The sequence below is a fragment of the Salminus brasiliensis genome, chromosome 18 (genome assembly GCF_030463535.1).
Source record: "Salminus brasiliensis chromosome 18, fSalBra1.hap2, whole genome shotgun sequence".
NCBI lineage: Eukaryota > Metazoa > Chordata > Actinopteri > Characiformes > Bryconidae > Salminus > Salminus brasiliensis.
In genome coordinates, this window is record NC_132895.1 from 5,771,031 (window position 1) to 5,791,836 (window position 20,806).

A 20,806-nucleotide genomic window follows, 5' to 3' on the forward strand; every position below is an offset into this window, starting at 1 on the left:
GATTCTGTATTTTACGGGACGAATGGCAACCCAAGTGCGAGAGTTCTGCTTCGGTGGAGAGACTAGTAGACTGGAGACTGCTCTGCGGTCAGGAATAAGGTCTAAGAATAGTGTTTCAGCAGCACACCTTCATATATAGGTATGACAGTGGTTTAGGTGGGAAGCAAAGGAAAGAAATGATGAGGCTCACCACAGGCTTAGTAACAGACAGACAGACAGGCCTCCTGGGGAAACCTTGAGAAGTACCTGCTCTTAATAGTCTCTTTAACTCTCTCTCTAATTCCGCTCCCTCACCACACTCCATGGTTACAATGTGATGGCTTCTATGAATAGATGTAACCTTGAGCTACTTCAAAAACGCTGCGTTAAAGAGCTATCTCTGCGGCCACCTTGAAGCCTCGGTGGATTTGGGAATGTTGGCATCTCCGATGAACTGCTGGCTTATTTTTACCATCTCCACACACTGCAGCTTTATCTGAGCTGGTCCCCGCTACTTCATCTGAAATGATCCGCCATATAACAGACCAGATCGAATGTTCTAGGGGAAGATTATGTAACAGCTTCGTTTACATGGGCCTTCTTTTGCCCAGCAGTCAGCAGATACTGGGCAGATACTGGGCGGCAGCGTGGAGTTTAATGAGTCAGAATAAAAACAGAGGGATTTATTTGGCGCTTTTCAACTGAACTGCTCCTCGGGATATCTTGTTAAGTTCATTACAGCGTCTGCGAGGTCAGTAACCATAGCGATGATCTTTGATGGGGCGCGTGGCCCGTTCAGTGCCCTCCCCCGAGGAAATGATGTGTCTAAATAATCGTCTTCGACAAATGTCAGCCCAGAGCAGAGTAGCTTGTTCGTTCGTAGCGGTAACACCCATGTCTTTGTCTCAGTGTGGCGTGTGTGCTGTGTCTTGTAACATCACCAGAGGCAACACACGAGATGTCTCATTCCTGATTTCCCAGCTTAGGCCAGGAATAAACATTTATACAGTAGCTGTTAGCACTGTGCAATAATGACTGCATTAGATCAGCTGCTTCACTTCACTTCGAATGGCTGATTCATCTCTCTCTCTCTTTTTTTATCCCCTCTCCAGGAGAAGAAGGGTCAGGAGTTGCCAAAGGGCCCGGAGGTGGAGGTAGCCAAGATGGAGAAGCTGTTGAGTTTGCTGAGGGAACCTGATTTGACTTTGAATCCACAGAATTGATGCCTAGTAAGTCCTCCAGGCCTCTGTAACAGCAAGCATCACAAAACACTTCATCCCTATCTTATTAGAGTACTTAAATACATATGTAGCCTAAATCTGTTACTAAATACACTATGTGGCCAAATGTTTGTGGACACCTCTTCTAATGAATGCATTCAACCGCTTTAAGCTCAGCTTGTCTAGTCCCTGTATTGGCAGTAGAACAGTTCTATCTGCTGCAGATGAACATGAACCTATTGGCAGCATGCAGCCTAATGCCAGGTGTGGGCTAGAAGGGTATAAAGCCCCCCAGCTGTGGAGCAGTGGAAGAACTGTGTTCTCTGGAATGACGGATGATGCTCCATCCGATACTTTTGGGATGAGGTTAGGTGGTGATTAGGGTTGCAAAAATCTGGGAATTTTCAAAGTTGGGAAATTTACAGGATAATAATGGGAATTAATGGGAATATAATGGGAATATAATGAGAATATTTAAAGGTAAAGGTTTGGTAGTCAGTTAGCACTGCCTAGCTATATTTAGATAAGTTAGCCAGCAAGCTAAACACCACAGCACAGGCTGTGTTCCAGCTAACGGAGCCTCAAATCCCACATGTTTAGAGGATAAAGCCTCATATCTGAGAGCACAGAGTCGAGGGAATGGTCTTAGGAGTGTTTTCCACTGATGGTATCCAGGTTTGCTTGATTCTCCCTTTCAAATGAACCCGGCACGTTGTTCACTCACAACTACAGTGAGCTCCCACAGGAATAAGCTTCTTTGGCCGTGAACTAGATATACACAGAACAGAAGGCCGACACCTCAGACATATTGTACAATGCCATCAACATTTTGAAATACTGCAGTATATGCTCTTACTGTTATACCTCCCAACCCCAAACGCCCCTGTTCAAAATTTGCACCAGGCTCTTGCATATGTCCAGATGATTTCTAGAGACTTGACACTCACCACTAGCTTATAGGAAAATACACTTTATTTGATTTGATAGTATTACTTCTTGGTTACAGAAACCCATTAAGGAAAAATATATATGTAGCTAGCCTATTCTAGCCTTGATAAGCTAGTCTGACATGAAATTGCTCATTAAGCTTTTCTGATTTACACGGTAGTGACTGTGAGATTACACCCTGATTTAATTTAATAGTTTAATAGTTGCTTAAATGTTTTAATGCTATCACTGTCAATAAAAATATGAACCTCATCAAAATATTACCTGACTTTAGGAAGTCATTTGGTCCAAATGTGTGCTTTTAGTAGAGGTGACTGTCAAGTTTCTAGAAATCATCTGGACATATGCTGTACATGTGATGGAGAAATGAACAGTGGATGCAGGGGGTGTGGTCCTCTCAATAGCCCTTCAGTGTGTAATATGCCATGTGTCTGGGACTGAGGAGCAGCTTTGCTATTCAACTGTTTTGGGATCATATCTAATTATTTTATCCAAGATTATGCTTCAGTACATTTTTACCAACTATGTGTAAGTTTCTCACCTTTAGCTTTGAATATTCCCGTTTATTCCCGTAAATTCCCACAATTACCCATTTTTTCCAATGGTTAATTTATTTGTCTGCTGTTGACAAAAAAAACAGTACATTGATGATAGTGTATGATATAGTTCCTTTAAATTATCCAATATTTCCTAGTAATTCCAATAAATTTTTATAGTTCCAAAAATTCTCATGTAAAGTTTACATTTTTAAATATTTCCAAAGTTCCCATGGAAAGTTACCAGTAATTTACTGGAGATTTATTGGAAATTTTCATCCCTTTACAACCATAGTGGTGATCATCCAACATCCGGAACTCACAGCAGTGCTCCTCCAAAATCTAGTAGAAAGCCTTCCTTCCTGGATAGTAGAGACAGTTACTCCAACCAAAGCAGAATAAACTCTTTTTAGTATGTCCCAATACTTTTGTCCATATAGTGTATTAAGCCTATCGACTACATTTTGTGTGTGTTATCTGAATACTTTTGTACCACCAACCAACATCATGTCTAGTATCGCTGTAAAGGCGCCTTTCTGTGATGTTTTGTAATCTTGTGAAGAGATTCTCCAGACCAGTTCTGTCTTTTGAAGTGTTTATTAAAATCATTCATCACATCTAAACGACTCATTCCCTGACGGTTACGCTCCGGACGAGATGCAAATGAGATGAGAAGATATCTGTTTACCGGTTCCTCAGGCTCTTTGAATAAGCAAGCAATGAGAAAGAGAGAAAGTGAGAAGGGGAGGGGGGAAAAATCCCCACAAACACTTGTTTGCTATTAAAAGGCAACACTCATGCACAAGCACTACAGAGCAGCTCTTACACCTATTCAAACTCCAACTGTTAGTTTCATTAATAGCACAGTATTGATTGCTAGTCGGTTCACTGCAGGTGTGCTGCCCCGGCGAAGCGTGTGGGTTGATTGCGACTCTGGCAGGCATGACTGGACCGTCGTGAAGAGGACAACGAGAGTCTCTTTACCTTTATATAAGCCACTCACAGCAGAGTGCTACTCTATCAAAGCACGCCGACATCAGAGACAAACCCATTTCAGGCGGCCCATGCTGAGTCTCACGTGGAGCCCCCATTAGCCAGGCCTCCACCGGCAGCAAAGAAATGAAGAAAGCCCAGCTTCTCAGAGCCTTCTCTGATAGATCTTCTGGGGGTCAGCCAGGGCACAGGGATGATAATGCACTGTCCAACATGAACGGCTGCTGCCATCAACTCAGACTTCTTTCGTGGAGATTTCTGACACATGTAGGCATGGCTCTGTCAGTTCTCAGGTCTCTGTCAGGTTCAGGTCCGTTTCTGCAGCGACCCCACCCCACCCCACCCTTGCACGTCCCCCAGTTGGCTTTCTCCTGCTGAAGCTCGGATGGAGCTCAGGTGGTCAGGAGGTACTTCTGCTCGTTCTTTTGCTGCGTGTTGCATGGCGCCAGAACTGGCACCCTCTCCTGGCTGGAGGGCACCTTGCAGGCCTTGTAGAGGATCAGGAAAAGAACCAGGATGAGAACGGCCACCAGTACGTTGCAGACTATGGCTACCACTGCTGCCGTGGAGATTCCTCCAGCACCGTTGGTGGACTCCATGCTGAAAGCAGTGGCACGGCCCCGGCAGTCCCGAAGTGGGACAGCAGACACACACACGCACACACAGCAGATCCGTTGAATCAGCTTCTGCTGCTCTGATCTGAGGTGTGTGTGCACCCCGCAGATAGAGAGGCTTCAAAGCCCCGTCTGTAGATGAGAGCGACACAACAAACAAGGCTGCGTTCTTCCTCTGCCATCCGACACTGTCATCTCAGCCCTTCCTTCTCTACACAGGTTCTCCTGATCTGCTTCAGGGATTAAAAGAAGGTGCGTCCTAGTTTCCTACCTTCACAGATGCTCGTGTGTCTTGCCCGTCTGAGACACGACAGTTGACAAAGGAAAACTCAAAATCTGGTTCAGGTATTGGTCCAGGAGAAGTCCACATGGTCAGGAGGCAGAAAGTTAATCTCTCCCTTCTTGCTAAATCTCCTGCTTCAGGCCTCTCTTTCTGAGCCCAGCTTTGCTGTGGGATTCAACACCTGGAGCAGGACCAGTTGCATCCACATATCCATAACATGCACAGGCTGATGTTCCCCTTTCACGATCCTCCAGGTGTCTTCAGTTGGTTCCCCTGAAAAAGAATGAAGAAAACGTAAAGTACAGCCAGCACAGAACTTTCTGAACCACAGAGTAACTCTGAAGTAAAAAACTGTCAGTCACGTCCATGACTCATAGAATGACTTCTCAAATAAATGGCAGATTTCTGTAAAATGCAGGCACCTCAGAGAGCCCTGATCCTGATCTAGTGAGCAGAGAAGAGAAAAGTGCTGTTAAAACATCCCTTTCTCTCCCTCACCCTGCAGTGCTCACTCGAGCCTTCAGATGCTCAGCCTACTGCCTGTCTCTCTCTGAATTTTCCATCTGCCACACACACACACACACACACACACACCATATGCTCCCGCTTTGCATGCTGCAAGTACTTTCCATAAAACAATTTAGTCATTCATAATAAACAAATGATCATGAATGTTAAATGAGATACTGGTGTAAGTGATGAAGAGTGTGCTGAGGGTATGATGCGTGATGTGCACTGCCAATCAAAAGCTTGGGGTCCCCTTGTGAGTGGGAATTTTCTCATGGTTATTATTCAGTTAAGATTCCTCAAATCTTGGTGGAATTGATTCTGCAAGATGTAGGAAAAAAAAGAAAAGCCTTTGGGATTCTGGTACATGTTGACATGACTGCATCATGCAATTCCTGCAGATCTTTCAGGAGCATCTTCATGCTCTAAATGTCCCGTTTTACCACCTCCCTATTATATATATGCACCCAGCCACTGTTTTCGAACAGCCAACGCCAATGCAGCGTCCCCTCGCACTCAGAGAAAAGGGCCGGGTACCCAACTGGCGGCCAGCACATTGAGGTGATGGTAAGCAGCATACCTTGGGATTCAAACCAGCAATCTGTCGATCATTGCGGCAGCACCTTAGTCCGCTGGACCACTCAGACCCCTTATTAATAAGAAATGCCCACACCATTACACCAACCTGTTGACAAAAGGCAGGTGGGGGTCCATGAATTCATGCAAAATGCTGAAGTTTCTCCAGTCTTCAGCCTGGGCTCACTGCAACCTCAGCTTTCTGTTCTTGGCTGACAGAAGTGGACCCCTATGTGGTCTTCTGCTGTTTGATCTCCCTCGGGGTTAAATGTGTTGTTGTGCTGAGCACTCTGAGACCACATTTTTCTCCATTCTGATGGTTGATGTAAACAATACCTGAAGCTGCACTACCACGTGATTGGTTGATCTACTAACTGCATGAATGAGATGGTGTACCAGATGTGCTCTGTGAGTGTAATTTGATGTATTTTCCTGAGTATGAAGAGCACCAGCTCTATTTTACCAAACATTTCTTCTGCTTCTTTTCTCAGAATCTGTGGTGCTGATTCTGAGGTTTAGTCGACATTGGCACCTAAACAGGTGCTGCACACTGGTTATTAATATGCATAACCTCATTACCATGTCAGTTTTGATTGACAGTTACTGGAGGATAGGTGTTAAAATACTGCAGAGGTAAGGAGAGAGCAGTGCACTCATCAACACCACAATGACTTTATGAATAGGACCTCATTACACTCTTAGAAATGAAGGTGGTACAAAGGGCTCCTTGAGCGATGCCATAGAAGAAGAACCACTTTTGTAAAAGAGCTGTGAGTAAGAATAACCTTTACATCGACTTCTTCAAACCTTTAAAAGGTTCTTCACACATAAATACACTATATGGACAAAAGTATTGGGACATTTGCTTATTCTTTGTTTCTTCTGAAATCAAGGGTCTTTAAAAAAGAGTTTATCCTGTCTCAACTGGAAGCGAAGAAGGCTTCCTACTAGATTCTGGAGCATTGCTGTGAGGATATAGAATTAGTCAAGATGTTGGATGGATGGATGATCACCACCACACCTCATCCCCAACTCCTCCCAAAAGCACCATCCATCATTCCAGAGAACACAGTAGTTCCACTGCTCCACAGCTCAATGCTGGAGGTCTTTATACCCCTCTAGCCCACGCCTAGCGTTAGGCAGCATGGTGCCCATAGGTCCATGTTTATCTGCTCTAGAGAGTCCTATTCTATTGACAGTACTTCCCTACAGGGACTAGATAAGCAGTATATGTGTGTGCATTTGCACATCTGTGTCAGCAGTGGGTGAAACTTAAAGTAGCTGATTGCATTCATTAGAAGGGATGTCCACAAACATTTGGACATTTAGTGTCCCCTTTTACAGAATGGTTCTACTATGGCCTTGTTTAAAAGAGTGTACCATGCCACATTTCTGGACTGTCTGAGTCAAAGCTAGGTCTGAGCCTACCTGATTGAGAACTTTTGGCTTTATTGAGAACAAAAATCACTGAAAGACTAAAAAAAAAAGCCCAGTCATGAAGAAGTTGGCTGCGGTTAGCTGGCAGCATTTTATCTGTAGTAGTGATCAGCCCACTCGTGCAGCAGTGAGCGGAGTGGTGTTGGATAGGAGAGGCTCGGAGCACAAAGGGCAGCTGCATGCTGAGCAGCCAGTGTGTCTCTGAAGAGGAGCTCCACCTCCACACACAACTACAGATTTATATGGAGTATACACACACACAAGCACACACACACACACACACAGTGCTGCATAAATAATTCGGTCTTTTAGAACTGGACACTAAGTACCCCAGTCCTCATACGCTCCCCTGAGCTAATGGGTTGTGATCTCCAAGCTGTCATTTGTGTGTGTGTGTGTGTGTGTGTGTGTGTGTGTGTCTTCTTTCTCTGACGCACACTCTTTATCTCTTCCTTCTTGCAGTTAATTCACTTCGATAACAATCTGTTTTAGTTGGTACCAATGCATAGAATGAAGCCATGAAGGCCAATTTGCATCTCTCTCACACACACTCAATTTGCATCTCTCTCACACACACTCACCCACCTCGTTTCAAGCCCAGCTCTGAAGACACACTGCACTTTGTGAAGCGGAGCCACTCCTGCACGCCTCAGCGGCTGAATCACAAATGGAAGAGAGTCTAAAAGAGGAGAGAGTGCAGATTAGAGCAGGCTAGCATGAGGCCTGTTCCGCCTAGATTAAATCCGCCCCCGTTTGGGGAGACTGCGAAGGGAAATAATAGTGACGGGCCCCTCCTGCAGTGAGGAAAAGTAAGTGTGTGTGTGTGTGTGTGTATGTGTGAGTGTGAGTGTGTGTTTCCGCACTAGTGCTGATGTTATCACAGAAGCTGAAGCATCCCTCCTGAGTAAAGTCACCTAGCAGCTTATACGAAGCAGTCAGGCTCCTGACAGTACGAGCTTTCAGCCACGGCTATACATCACAGCATTGCTTGATGGAAGAGAGGTGGGATGAATTGATCTGTCCAGCACAAATGCAGTCTTTCATAGTTACTGTTGCCAGGGTTTACAGAAACCTGTTGAAGGTACCATTCAACCTAATGTACGTTTAATGCCTAAAGGCCTGTATGTGGGCACATTCTTTTCTTTCTTGCCCTTGAATGAAATAAGTCGTGTACCAGTTTTACAACAGTCACTGAATAATAAGGGTTCAGGATGTTAATGCAGGTCGGAAGTAACCAATATTATGTCGCATTTACACCTTAAAATACATCATATGCACACATGTTTAGTGGACACTCCTTCTAATGAGAAGTATTGTCAATAGAAAGCAGAAAAACATGACCTTATTGGCACCGTGCCAAATGCCATGCATGGGCTAGAGGGGTATAAAGCCCCTCAGCATTGGCGCAGTGGAACTGTGTTCTCTGGAATGATGGATGGTGCTCGATCCAATACTTTTGGGATGCTCTTGTCACTGAATGCAATCAAATCCTCACAGCAGTGCTCCTCCAAAATCTAGCAGAAAGCCTTTGTTCCTGGACAGTAGAGACAGTTACTCCAACAAAAGCAGGATACGTTTTTTAACATCCTCAATTTCAGAACAAACACTGAATGAGCTGGTGTCCCAATACTTTTGTCAATGTAGCATATCAGCTTTCGAATGGGGTTGATGCTCCACTGACCGTAACAGGAAAAATGGCATCTCTGTCATTGGCACTCCAGGCTGGAAAGCTGCTACTGCACTATGTAACTCTGCTGGCCAGAATGAGAGGCCCTTTAGGCCAATTTTTGAGTGTGAGAGAGCATGACTGTGTGTGAGAGGTTTGGCAGTAAGTGTGAGAGAGTATGAGAGGGAATGTGAGAGTTCTTATAGTCAGTGTCAGATAGGTATAGTTTGAATATTGGATCTTGAATAAGGATCTCTTATAGTTCTGTGTATTTTGGTCTTTTTAGCTCAAAAAATGTGACCTGTAGAGAAGTTCTGTAGAGATTTTATTTTTTTGGTTAAAAGTTTATGGACACATTTCAATGCATTCCTATGGGAGTGTTTTGGCCACAAAGGTTTTGTTCGCACACTTACTGTACGAATACTATTGCACTTATCCAAAAGCTGTATGCAAGCCCACAGGTCATCAATAGCATTCACAAACCAAAGCTGAAACAGCTGGAATCAGGAAAAGAAGAAGAAAAGAATATTACTGCAATCACATCAGGCAGGTCTTGTGGAGTTTTCCAAGTACCAACCAAAACTGCTCCAAGCAAAGACAACTGGTGGACCAGTGACAGGGTCATGGGCACCCTAGACTCATTGATGGGCATCGGGAATGAAGGCTGTCTGGTCTGATCTCACAGAAGAGCTACTGAAGCACAAACTGCTGAAAAAGTGAATGCTGGTATGTGGAGTGGAGCTCATGCCTGGACGGGTCAGGGCTGTTTTGGTGCAAAGGGAGGGGGCACACAGTATTTGGCTGGCGTTTGTAATATCACTGATCAGGGTGGTATAAAAGTGTTACTTTGTGGTAGGCCAAATTTGGGCAGCCAGGGGATACACCGTTGTCCCTCACATTCCCTACTGACCCGTGTTTATAACAGGGCTGTGAACTACTGGCAAGAACCTGCTGTGGTGTATGATACATGCCACGATACAGGGGTTACGATGTATTTGATATATTGCGATACTGTAAGCAAGGCAATATTCTGTGGCGATATATGCAATGGGAGCTACTGTCTACTACCAATCTTTACATGAACTATTAATTAATACATTTACATTTGCATTTACATTTGCGGCATTTAGCTGACGCTCTTATCCAGAGCAACTTACAAGGTTACTTATATTACAGAGGTGGACCAATGTAGCGTTAGGAGTCTTGCCCAAGGACTCTTATTGATGCAGCGCAGCATAGTCACCCAGACCGGGAATCGAACCCCAGTCTCCCACATGGTGCGGTAGCTTAGTGGCAAGTAGTAGAGTTATCTGTTGCGCCACACCAACCAAATAAACAATAGTGTGTATTTGAGAATAGATACAGCTTTGTAAAACATAATATCGTGATACTCCGATATTCCGATATTGTCTTCCACCCCTAACTAACTTATAGTAAGTGGTGCTGATGCTGTGGTTGTAAGAGCACAGGGAGTAAGGAGCAGCTCCCCTGCTTTTTGTTAAACACTGCCGGAGCAGCAGGAACAGGCTGTTGGAGAGAGAAGAGAAGAGGAAGGAGGAGAGGAGGTCATGTCAGAACAAGCGTTACACACAGTGTGTAATTATACACATGCTATGAGGAGGTCTGCATGGCAGACTGAGCTGTGTTTTACAAAAGCGCCTGTCAGCAACGCACAATGACTCCTCCAAGCACTTCTCTCTCTCTCTCTCTCTTCCTCTAGGAGGACAGCCTGGCTGCATATTATAGCACAGACAGTTGAGGTGAGAATAGAAAGCAGAGCTATTCTGGGTGATCTCGGAGCGTGGCTTTGCATGCTGATCCTGCTTGGTTCTGCGTCTGCCGGTTCTCTCCCAATAACAGCTCAAACGCGGCACAGGTCACGCCAACCGGGGTGTCCGTCAGATCTGCTCATAAAAACGCCTCCAGCCACAATGAACGTCACGAGGATCGGCAGCACGGATCTCAGAGAGCTGCTGTCCATCTCCTTCTGCACCACTCTTCCAGGCCTTCAGTCCTCAGCTGAAAGAATGACACCCAGGGAATTATACTACAATGCAACAGAACCACACACACACACACACACACACACACACACACACAATCAGAGCAAGGAGCTGAGATCAGTGAGATCACAGGAAACTAACTGCATGGAGCAAAAAGACCTGATGCATTTCTGCTCCTGCCTCTCTTTCTCTCTCTCTCTCTCTCTCTCTCTCTCACACACACACACACAGACACACACGCTTTTATGCTTGACACTTGGATCAGTTTATTTCCCACCACATGCACAAGCACACACACACACACACACACATCTCACAACATTCTGCCGCCAATTCACAGTGTCATGTGTGGCACAGGAAATAACGTCCCAGCCTTCATCTGGGATGCGCGTGCACACTGACTGCCAAGCACAACGCCAGCTCCTCTGAGCCCAACATGGAAACAGCCAGGCGGTCCTGGTGGGGCTACGCCATCTCCTCAATACATAAGAAAAACACTGAAGTTCCTCACGAGCTATCCAAATAAATACAGAAACAAGATCCAGTCCTGCACAGCAAAATTCACTACATGTCCAAATGTTTGTGGACACACCTTCTAATGAATACATTCAGCTATTGTAAGTTGCACCCATTGCTAACACAGATTTGCAAATGCACACACACGGCTTGTGTAGTCCCGGTAGAGAAGTACTGACAGTAGAATAGGACTGTCTGGAGCAGATAAACAGTGGGTTAGAGGGGAATAGAGCCCCCCAGCATGGAGCTGTGGAGCTGTGGAAGAACTGTGTTCTCTGGAATGATGGTGGTGGAGCTCCATCCAGTACTTTTAAGATGAGTTTGGGGTGAGGTGGGATGGGGTGGTGATCATCCAACATCCTGACCTTACTAACACTCTTGTGGCTGAACACAATCAAATCAGATCCTCACAGCAAATATCCTCAAGCTCTAGTAGTAAGACTTTCCTGGACAGTAGAGACTCTTTTTTTTAATCCCCTTGATTTTGGAAGTAACAATGAATGAGTGGGTGTCCCAATACTTTTGTCCACACAGTGTAGGGTCTTACTGCTGGGCTTTAGAATGTATCATGTATGTTCTAACAGTGACTTTTTCCCCCAGTGCTGTTCATTTGGGCGTCTCGCATTTGCGGGAATGCTTGTGGTGCTGGAGGAGAAGGCTAATGAGTGCTGCGTTCGCTACGCTTCGCTTTTAACAGGCTTCTCCTAACTGCGATTATAGATCACTGGCAAAATGCCAAGTCCATTGTAAATTCCACAAACGTCAAATTTTAGTGACGCGTGCTTGTGTGTGTGTGTGTGTGTGTGTGTGATTATTTCAGGCAGAGATATTTCCTGTGGCTTCTGGATTACAGGTTAGAATAGAGGGAATAAATAAAAATAGGAAAAAAGGAAAAGAAGGAAAATAAATGTCATGTGATGCAGATCGCTGTCAGGGTGCTTTGCAGGAAAGTGAGCAGCTGCATGATGTCAGAGGAAAAAATTATTGTTTCCAAACAAACCCAGATTGCTATCCGGCTGATTACTCTGACCTTCATCATTATATCTCACTCCACTGTTGCATTGTGGGTAGTGAATTTGTTGTTTCCTCAGTATATGATGTGGGAACTCATCTAACAGGAGCAGCAATTAACCCCCTAAACCATAGGTTTATAATTGAGTAATTGGGCTTTAGGCGTATTATCCAGTAAACAGTATGAATTATTCACTGAACCTTAAACTGTATTTGCTTGGTACAGCTGAATAATGAGAGGTCGGTACATGGAAGCGAGACACTATGAACAGCACTGTCTCATCAGTCAGTCTCAAAATCCAGCATAACCACTACAGAGCTGTGAAACCAGACCCCAGCTAGAAAGGTTTGGTTAGCAGAATGTTACCTTGACTGCTCTGAACGTTACATATTTTGGTTATTGGAGCGTTTTCTGGAGTCTGACTGCATATCTTCTTAATATCTTCTTAAATTCGCTTTAAAGGCACTTGCATATAAAATAATAGCCACATGTTTTATATTTAAATGTTCAGAACAATCTCAGCTCTCTCAAGAATGAGACCCCATGTGACCTAGAGCACTGTGTAGAGAGATACTCTGAAGAAAGTCTGAAGGTTTTAGAAATTCTTCATATTTCTTGTTCACCAGAGTCTTAGCTTCACTGAAGCAGTGGAATGTCTGAATCACATAGTATATATAAATGGTGAGAGACAGAAGACGGGTTTCTGAGTGTCCATTGGTCAATTTATCGCAAAACCTTAGATGGACGTACAAATCCAGCAATTACAGATAAGAGGCAGATGGCAAACACACAAATCCGCAAGTTAGACACAGCAAGAGGCAGAGACAAGTATCTCGACCCGTCTTCCCAGCCTCGTAACTCCGGATGAGAGTCTTGTACAATCTGGCAATAAGATACAATGGAAAGCACGGCTCTACGGATTCAGGAAATGTCTGTACGGTATTTCTGGGCTGTATTATCACAAAGATATTAATAGAAACATTGAGAAACATTGAATTTGACATGACAGCGCTTTAGCAAACTCATAACTTAAACATTTTTATTATCAGTGTAACGTAATAGAAAATATTCTATTCAGTGTTTAAATAAATAATACCATGTTTAAGTTTGAGAAATATTATATGACATTTATTATAGATTATCTATCAGTGTAATTATGTATCAGTTTTATCCATTTTTGTATTGTACTGGATTTTATTGATTGTATTTTTAGTTTTGCAACAGCTCCTTCAGATGTTTCCATGATTCCATAATTCTAAATGTCAAACTGGACGACCTCAGCTGAACCAAACTAGAGCTAAATTCACATCAGAAGGGAAACACTGACTTATTTTTGACTGGTAAGAGTTAAGAAAGGCAGGACAGTGAGAGGAGGCAAGGCTAAAAGCTAACCGGCTACAATCTCTCCAGCTTTTCAACAGCACATCGCACAGTTACAGTGTTACAGTGTTAGAATATGTGGGTCTGTGAGCTTCACCAGTGTGGTGAACCATCTGTTCCCCTTAATGAAAGGTCTGAGGTAGTAAATTGGCTTGGAAAATGACATCTGAGCATTTGTGGGCGACACAATTCCTGTGTAACATTATAAATGTAACCTTATTATTATGATTATTATTATTGTTATGACCTTAATAAATAACCCAAGCCCTCGCAGCACATGTGCAAAGACATCAAGTGAAGTTCCAGATTCCTGTAGAACAGCCGCCTGTGTGTTCTGTCCAAGAGGTTTTCGAAAGCCCAGTGGGTAACCCGCCCCCCCCCCCCCCCCCCCCCCCCCCCAGCTGTCTGAGCCATTCACATTAGCCAAGAGTGCGCGCCAGTTCACAGCTGGACACATCCAATTGCCATCGCACCACTGGCTGGCCAGCCATCCATCTGAGATGATTCTGAGAGCGTGAGTCACACTGAGCCAGGCCTTCTCCTTGACATTTCTACATTTGAGACACACACACACACACACACACACACACACAGACAGACCCTCCAGATGGTTTCTGGACGGCATGCTCATGGACGGACTGTGCAATGGCAAGACTGGGACATGTTTTCGTAAAGTTCATCACAATTAGCATCAAACCAGTATCCCTTCTACCAGAAGCCAATGAATGAGAGAGAGAGAGCGAGAGAGGCAGTAATAGCAAGAGCAGAGCTGCATTACAGTCATCAGCGAGGACTGTTACAATCAGAGCCTGTGCCCTGGCATTTACAGGGAACGAAACAGAGGAAAGGAAGAGAGAAGGATGAAGTAAGAGAGAGAGTTTCTCTCATGATCTCAATCTAAATGTCAAACCTCATCAATGTTTCCCTCAACAAACCAAATATTCTCTGAGCAGCTGCTGCAGCACTGATGCAAACTTCTTCAGTCAGCAACAGCACCTGCTGCGGGAATTGGGACATGGTGCAATTAAAGTCAGGTCCCTGATCACCAGCCTGGTGGTGTTTAAAGTAACACTCCAGTGTTTTTCAACCTAGTCTTGATCAGCTGTATCATACGGTTCGTTCCTACAGTCAGTAGATTAAAGAAACCACCTGCTGGCTTCTATTAAAGGTGTTGTGACACAAGTATTGGGACATCAATCAAGAGTTTATCCTGCTCTCTACTGTCCCGGGAAGAAGGCTTTCTACTAGATTTTGGAGGAGCATTGCTGTGAGGATTTGACTGCATTCAGTGACAAGAGTAGATGATCACCAGCTCACCTCATCAACCCCAACTCCTCAACTCCTCCCAAAAGGAGCACCATCCATCATTCCACTGCTCCACAGCTCAGTGCTGGGGGGCTTTATACCCCTCTAGCCCACGCCTGGAATTAAGCCTATTCCACTGGCAGTTCTTCTTTACAGGGACTACACAAGCTGCATGTGTAGATTTGCACATCTGTGTCAGCAATGGGTGCAACTTAAAGTAGCTGAATGCACTCATTAGAAGGGGTTAAGGTGCATCTGGTTAAGGTGCAACTGGCTAAGGGACCTTTAACCAAATATTCGATGTCCTGTGTGTTTACTGTTGAACTTGTTGATTTCAGAAACCATGTATTTCACACACAACCTCTCTGGATTACAGCTCACACATAACACACACATACACCACCAACACTAATACACTCAGTTTACCCCACGACTGGTCAATTACACTTAAGAACAAAGGCACTCAAGGGGTCCTTTACGAGGCAGACACTCCTGGTGTGGTGGTCTTCACATAGATTCACCTTAAAAGCCTAAACCATGAAATAATTGCCAGACAATTCTATAAAATTCTAATTTGACCCTCTGGCCTCTGATTATTAAAATAAATAAATCAATTGTTGCATATATGACTTTTATTTTGTAGCTGATGTAATATATATATGTCACTTTTAATAAAAATAAAAACCTATGAAACACAAAACTGACCCTTATACTCTGAGCTGCCTTTAATATTTTACTTCGATAGTTATAAATCTGTATGTGTTTTTCTGGTGCATGCAGTGCACGGGTAATCCACCAGAGGGCAGATCTGATTTTATTTTCTTAAATATGATTACTTATTATGTCTTTGTTTTATTCGATATTTCTATTAAATATTCTTTATATATTATTTAATAAATATTTCATTATCACACTGATTTGCTGAGGTCTCTCTTTAAAATATCTATGAAATATGATATTCTTGGCTTTAATGGGCACATCCCAGTCATACTGGACAATCATCATGACCAAGGTGGTTGACCAATATGACTAGTATAACCAAGCTGGTTGACCAGTTTGTTCAGGCTGGTCATCTGGTGAACCAGTGTGGTCATGCTTGTCACACTGGTCAACCACCTTGGTCATGATGGTTGACCAGTATGACCAGCATGACCAAGCTAGTCTACCAGTATGACCAAGGTGGTTGACCTGTTTGTTCAGGCTGGTCATCTGGTGGACCAGTGTGGTCATGCCTGTCACACTGGTCAACCACCTTGGTCATGATGGTTGACCAGTATGACCAGCATGACCAAGGTGGTTGACCTGTTTGTTCAGGCTGGTCATCTGGTAAACCAGTGTGGTCATGCTTGTCATATTGGTCAACCACCTTGGTCATGATGGTTGACCAGTATGACCAGCATGACCAAGCTAATCTACCAGTATGACCAAGGTGGTTGACCAGTTTGTTCAGGCTGGTCATCTGGTGGACCAGTGTGGTCATGCTTGTCACACTGGTCAACCACCTTGGTCATGATGGTTGACCAGTATGACCAGCATGACCAAGCTAATCTACCAGTATGACCAAGGTGGTTGACCAGTTTGTTCAGGCTGGTCATCTGGTGGACCAGTGTGGTCATGCTTGTCATACTGGTCAACCACCTTGGTCATGATGGTTGACCATCTGGTGAACCAGTGTGGTCATGCTGGTCAGCCACTTTGGTTGTGTTGGTTGACCAAAATGACAAGCCGGACGAGGCTGGAAGACCAGTGTGATCAGCATGACAAAGCTGGTCCACCAGACAACCAGCCTGACCAAACTCGTCAACCAGCTTGGCCAAGTTGATCATGGTGGTCATGGTCATGGGACCAGCTAAACCACCAAATGGTCAAGAGCTAGACTGGTCAAGAGCTGGCTTACCAGCATAGGGTATGTTCTCGTCTGGATGACCAGCTTTTTACCACCTTGACCATCAATGACCAGCTTAGACCATCTGAAACCAGGTAGCAGTAAAAGCTGGTCCTGAGCTGGATGCGATGTTCCCCATAGCGCGTGCGTTTACAAGTTCTGCAGTTTTGCCCATTTCCCCAGAACTGGACTCTCTTAAGGGCGCGTGCGAACTCCCCAGGAAAGTAAACGCAGGTGGAGAGCGTGGAGGCTTTGCACCGGGTCACCCAAACCCAGCAAACAGGTAATGCAGCCAATCCTGCTGATTTCTGTCGCCTTATAAACTCCAGCTAGTGCACGCATGCACTCGGCGCGTGTACGAGAGTCCAGAGCTGCGGGAAAATCACGCGCGCGCCACTTTTGCCCCGGTCTAATGCACATGCACGTCGCAGCTTTGAGCTCGAGGAGAGCTCGAGGAGTGCCTGCCATTGAGCGATATAAACACACCAGTGATGAAGCTGAAATGTGAAGTGAACGAGGAGGAGCGCGCGCTGGTGTCAGTCAGCCAACTGCTGCTGGGTATCTTGTAATCGATGTTTTTATGATCGCGTGCATCACTGAAGCATTAGGTAGTAAACCGTAGGTAGAATACCTGGCAACCCGGATCCCCTTTCTGAGAGACGCAGAGATCCAGCAGATCTAGCAGATCCACGAGGAAGCCATCAGAGATCCAGCAGGAGAGGAGGAGGCTCGCGGAGGCTTTGGAGGAACTCGGTGCAGAATCCCGAGCAGGCACGAGGAGAGGAGCAGAGAGGGGAGGGGAGGGGGAGTAGAGGAGATATTTACCGTGCGCGCGCGCGCGTGTGTGTGTGTGTCCCACATTACCTAATGTGCCACGCATGACACACATGATGGAGTGAATGGTCAGTGCAGTGCTCTGTGGATTGATGAACACATGTATGTGTGTGTGTGTGTGCGCGCGGGTTGCTCAGTGGTCACACTATTCTAATGCCCCCCAGTGGTTTCCAAATTGAATCCTGGGGACCCCCTGCTCTGCTCATTGTTGTATTTTCCTGAAGCAGCGCACGAGGAATCGGTTCACTGGTTAATCAGCTGAATCAGGGGAGCTGAGTGAGGGAGAGCAGCAGTCCAGCAGCAGTCCAGCAGCAGTCCAGCCACACTCGGCTAGTGATCAACATCGGGCTTAGGTTTAGGTTAGGGTTAGACTGAGTGTGAGGTTTAAGGTTAGGGTTAGACTGAGTGTGAAGTTTAGGTTAAGGTTAGACTGGGTGTGAGGTTTAGGGTTAGGGTTAGACTAAGTGTAAGGTTTAGGGTTAGACTGAGTGTAAAGTTTAAGGTTAGAGTTAGACTGAGTGTGAGGTTTAGGGTTAAGGTTAGACTGAGTGTGAGGTTTAGGTTAGGGTTAGACAGAGTGTGCGGTTTAGGTTAGGGTTAGACTGAGTGTGAGGTTTAAGGTTAGGGTTAGACTGAGTGTGAAGTTTAGGTTAAGGTTAGACTGGGTGTGAGGTTTAGGGTTAGGGTTAGACTAAGTGTAAGGTTTAGGGTTAGACTGAGTGTAAAGTTTAAGGTTAGAGTTAGACTGAGTGTGAGGTTTAGGGTTAAGGTTAGACTGAGTGTGAGGTTTAGGTTAGGGTTAGACAGAGTGTGCGGTTTAGGTTAGGGTTAGACTGAGTGTGAGGTTTAGGTTAAGGTTAGACTGGGTGTGAGGTTTAGGGTTAGGGTTAGACTAAGTGTAAGGTTTAGGGTTAGACTGAGTGTACAGTTTAAGGTTAGAGTTAGACTGAGTGTGAGGTTTAGGTTAAGGTTAGACTGAGTGTGAGGTTTAGCATTAGACTGAGTGCAAAGTTTAAGGTTAGAGTTAGACTGAGTGTGAGGTTTAGGTTAGAGTTAGACTCAGTGTGAGGTTTAGGTTAGGGTTAGACTGAGTGTGAGGTTTAGGGTGAGGGTTAGACTGAGTGTGAAGTTTAAGGTTAGGGTTAGACTGAGTGTGAGGTTTAGGTTTAGGGTTAGACTGACTGTGAGGTTTAGGTTAAGGTTAGACTGAGTGTGAGGTTTAGGGTTAGACTGAGTGTGAAGTTTAGGTTTAGGGTTAGACTGACTGTGAGGTTTAGGTTAGGGTTAGACTGAGTGTGAGGTTTAGGGTTAGACTGAGTGTGAAGTTTAGGGTTAGGGTTAGGGTTAGACTGAGTGTGAGGTTTAGGGTGAGGGTTAGACTGAGTGTGAGGTTTAGGGTTAGACTGAGTGTGAAGTTTAAGGTTAGGGTTAGACTGAGTGTGAGGTTTAGGGTGAGGGTTAGACTGAGTGTGAGGTTTAGGGTTAGACTGAGTGTGAGGTTTAGGGTTAGACTGAGTGTGAAGTTTAAGGTTAGGGTTAGACTGAGTGTGAGGTTTAGGGTTAGACTGAGTGTGAGGTTTAGGGTTAGGGTTAGACTGAGTGTGAGGTTTAGGGTTAGACTGAGTGTGAGGTTTAGGGTTTACAGGTATAGAGAGTTATTAGTGAGGATTTCTATAATAAAGAAATGACTTTTGATTACTTTTTTACTTTTGAATTACTCGTCCTTTTAAAATCCATAATAAGACAAAAGACAAACTTTATGAATACATGTACACACATTTCCTCTCTACTAAATCATAGCTACCAAAATCTCCAAAAATGGAAACAAAACAAAACAAAAAACAAAACTGAGTTAATGTAAAAAAAAAGAAGGAAAAATTCGTTTTATTTTTTGATTTATTAAGTATTTGAGATTATTTGTTTTGGTCAGTCTTAGTTCATCACGTTCAAACATCTGACATTAGACCAGCATGATTACCATGTTGTCTAAGCGGGTCTAAGGATTTGAGGGGGCTTTATTATGTCAGTGAGGATTTAGGAGCATATCTAGGATTCAGTTTTCAGGTTATTGTGATTAATACTTATTTAATACACAGCAGAGCGTCCGGCAGTCAGCTAACGCTAGCTCCTGTTGCATTAAATGGCGATTTTCTTACCTTCAGTTTTTTAAAGCTGAGAGTGTATTTACTGCTGGAACTGAGGCTACAGTGATATTCTTCTCCTTTTCGCTTTTACAAATGCAGTTCATCTGAAATTTTAGTGAAAACTTTAGTGAATGTATTTTACAGTACGACATGCAGAACTGCAGGCTTGGGATTCTCCACCAGGGGGCGCTGTTACCCCCCCAGGCAGTTCCGTGCGAGTCGTTTACACAACAAAGAAAAAGTCACGAGGAGCGTCAGCGGCTCGCAAACACGTGCTCGCTCACTCGGTTTGACACAGTGAGAGTAGAGGCTGTTCGGGCTGTAGTGTGATCCTGTGATCCTGTGATCCTGTGATCCTGTAATCCTGTGATCCTGTGATCACTCTGGGGTTAAATGTACCTGCAACCTGATGACTTACTTGTAAATCATCACACTTGATTACTGTGCCCTGATTGTGTAACACGGTCACGTGTCAGCTAGCTAATCCATTACTACTCAACCCTGGTGTTGGGTGGTGTTAGATTTAGGGCTAGGTTTAGGTTTTAGGCGGAGGTTAAGGGTGAATGAGTGTTGGGTTTAGGGCTAGGTTTAGTTTTTGGGTTGGGTTTAGGGCTAGGTTTAGGTTGAGGTTAAGGTTGAATGAGTGTTGGGTTTAGGGCTAGGTTTAGGTTGAGGTTAAGGTTGAATGAGTGTTGGGTTTAGGGCTAGGTTTAGGTTGAGGTTAAGGTTGAATGAGTGTTGGGTTTAGGGCTAGGTTTAGGTTGAGGTTAAGGTTGAATGAGTGTTGGGTTTAGGACTAGGTTTAAGTTGAGGTTAAGGGTGAATGAGTGTTGGGTTTAGGGCTAGGTTTAGTTTTTTTGGTTGGGTTTAGGGCTAGGTTTAGGTTGAATGAGTGTTGGGTTTAGGGCTAGGTATAGGTTGAGGTTAAGGGTCAATGAGTGTTGGGTTTAGGGCTAGGTTTAGTTTTT

At 44.5% G+C, this 20,806-nt stretch overlaps 1 protein-coding gene and 1 long non-coding RNA gene across 3 annotated transcripts in view; one reads left to right on the forward strand and one right to left on the reverse strand.

Moving 5' to 3' along the window:
• dnai1.2 (dynein, axonemal, intermediate chain 1, paralog 2) overlaps positions 1 to 3,300 on the forward strand; it is a 47,779-nt gene extending 44,479 nt beyond the window's left edge. For both annotated transcript variants that reach the window (XM_072661811.1, XM_072661812.1), the window contains one exon: positions 1,092 to 3,300. In XM_072661811.1, coding sequence (XP_072517912.1) covers positions 1,092 to 1,202 — 111 coding nt within the window. In that variant the 3' untranslated portion in view covers positions 1,203 to 3,300. The remainder of the gene's footprint in view (positions 1 to 1,091) is intronic.
• A 976-nt stretch (positions 3,301 to 4,276) lies between these two features.
• LOC140539564 (uncharacterized) lies at positions 4,277 to 17,771 on the reverse strand. Its single transcript, XR_011977837.1, has 3 exons — positions 17,492 to 17,771; positions 7,679 to 7,772; positions 4,277 to 4,846 (listed from the first exon to the last, which is right to left on the reverse strand). It is a non-coding gene; the product is annotated as an uncharacterized lncRNA (long non-coding RNA).
• Positions 17,772 to 20,806: the final 3,035 nt, after the last annotated feature.